At 57.4% G+C, this 2394-nt stretch overlaps 1 protein-coding gene across 1 annotated transcript in view; it reads left to right on the plus strand.

Moving 5' to 3' along the window:
• Window positions 1-1679, plus strand: part of LOC126573193 (pneumococcal serine-rich repeat protein) — an 84732-nt gene extending 83053 nt beyond the window's left edge. Inside the window, exon 5 of the mRNA XM_050233148.1 lies at window positions 1-1679. This exon is cut by the window's left edge and continues 76 nt beyond it. Coding sequence (XP_050089105.1) covers window positions 1-1679 — 1679 coding nt within the window.
• Window positions 1680-2394: the final 715 nt, after the last annotated feature.

Below are 2394 nucleotides of genomic sequence, written 5' to 3' on the forward strand. Positions count from 1 at the left end.
CCATCACGCTCGGCCTTTCCTCGTTACCACCGATTTCACGGTCCCCGTCGAGGCAACAGAGCCGCGACGATACGGCCGACTGGGAACCGTTCTATCCCGGTATCAACATCATCGAACCGACGCCCAAATCATCGCCGTGTCCAAGCGAACGTATCGCCCACCGGACGACGCACGACTACGAGCGATCATCGAGCACCGCACCGAGTGGCCAGCAGCAGCAGCAGCAGCGTTCGACGGAACGTGAGCGACACCGAGGAGCACAGGAGGAGCAACTGCTACGCCCAACGGCATCCGGTTCGCGGCCATCGGTCGCCCTGTACGACGCCGACAGTTCCATCGACTGCATCTCCGAGTATCCGATCGGGAGCGGTTGCCTCGAAGACGGCTTCGGGTACCGTCAGCAGCGGCCACCGTCCTCCGCCCGCCCCAACAGCCACCTCGAGGACCTTAGCATAGTGACGTTACGGGGCAGCCAGCGGCCGTACAGCCATAGTGCACTTATCAGTAGCATCAGCAGCACGACGGCAGCGCACCAACACCAGGCTGACACCAGTCACGGTGCTGGTGCTGGTGTTGGTGCTGGTGGTGTCACGGTGCCGGTAGGCCGTGCACCGCTTGCCTCGCTCAGTTCCTTCCGGATGTCGTCGGCCGACTGCCAGGACACGGAACCGAAGAGCTGCGGCTCGGACTCGGTGTTCGGCGAGGACAGTGGTGCCGACACGGACGAAGATCTGCAGCAGTTCAGCACCGACAGTGACGAGCTGAGCCTCACGATGCCCTACGAAGACGAAGAGGAGCACCAAGCACAAAGGGAGGAAGGTGAAAAGGGTGCCCGTTCCGGGCGCTGCTCGGCCCTCTACCGGCGACAATCAACACTGGCACAGTGCGAGGGCGAAGAGGAGCTCGATAACGTCGCAACACCAACGACAACCTACGAGGTCGAGTATGATGATCGGCGGCGACTGCCACATCATCATCATCAACAGCAGCAGCAACAACAACAACAACCGACAACTGATACTAGCTATATAAGTAGTCTTTCAATTAGCAACCGCTCGGACCGGGCCACGAGCGGAGGAAACCGGATCGAAACCAAAGCAATCATCGAAAGACAGCATCTAAATGACAGCCGGCGGAGACAGTCACCACTCGGTGCCATTCCCAAGACGACGGTCGCGGTGACGCGCGATGAGCAGCAGCAGCGGACGGTGCGAGCACCGAGCACACCGATCGTGACCGTTCACGCACCGGACGATGATGATCGGCCACCGGTCACGAGCCATCGGCATCCAACGGCATCGGTAAGCCGGCACACGGTGGACGACCCGGCTGGCCGGTGCAGCTCGAGCAGTAGCAGCGCCCCCAAACGGGGCAGCTCGGTACGGTCCGATGCGAGTTCTGTCGCCAACGCCAGGCAGCAGCACCAGCAGCAACGCAATGTAGAGGTTAATGTTATTATTAAGGGAAGTAGCGGGAGCGGCAACACCAATACCACATCCACCACCACCACCACCACAAGCACTACCACCGGCATCAAAAGTCCTTCTGTGATTCTCGAGCTGCCGATACTGGCGATCGACGAGGATGACGATCCGTCCTCCGCGGCCGGTCCACTGTCGGCGAACGATCCCTGCATACCGGGGCCATCACGCAAGTGGTCCAAGGAAACACTATTCTAGTCGGCCAGGCCATAGACGATCCTCCGATTCGGCAGTTCAGGCCGCTCAGGTCCCTTTTCATCTAATCGTCTCATCGTCTCAGATCCCGTTCTCCCAACGCATCACGCTCCCCTTCCCCCCCTCTCTCCCTCTCTCTCTCTCTCTCTCTCTCTCTCTCTCTCTCTCTCTCTCTCTCTTTCCGAAAAAAAACAACAACTCTTTCTCGATCCGTCCAGAAGTAAACTCCAAAACAGTCGTCTTTTCTAACGCTACCGCCTGCGTCCGGCCTCGGTTAACGCTTCGTAGAAGTGAAAAATGGACGCTAGATCGATCTTTAATCATCGGGACGACACCATCGAAGCGATCATCGCTTGGTCGCTTGGCGATCGTCGACTGACAGTGGACCGTGGTACTCGGCTTCGTGGTTCCCCTTCGATTACATTACATTTACTTCTCCAAAAGGACCAAACACGAACGCCCGTTCTATCGTAGATCAGATAAATCCAAACCCCCTTACTCGTGACAATATCCCGTGTTTTAGGAAGATAGAATAGTAAAGTTGAGCGTCCCTCGGAAGCGGAATGCAGCGGTGGTTCCTTCTCAAACCACTTAGTAACAGTAGTATCTGTGTGTCTGGCTGGTTAAAGTGACTTCAGGGAAGCATCTTTCCCTCTTTCGACCCATCCTTCACCACCTTTCTCCCCATCTTTACTGTTATACCGGTCAGAAGTCATTG

The sequence above is a fragment of the Anopheles aquasalis genome, chromosome 2 (genome assembly GCF_943734665.1).
Source record: "Anopheles aquasalis chromosome 2, idAnoAquaMG_Q_19, whole genome shotgun sequence".
Classification (NCBI taxonomy): Eukaryota; Metazoa; Arthropoda; class Insecta; order Diptera; family Culicidae; genus Anopheles; species Anopheles aquasalis.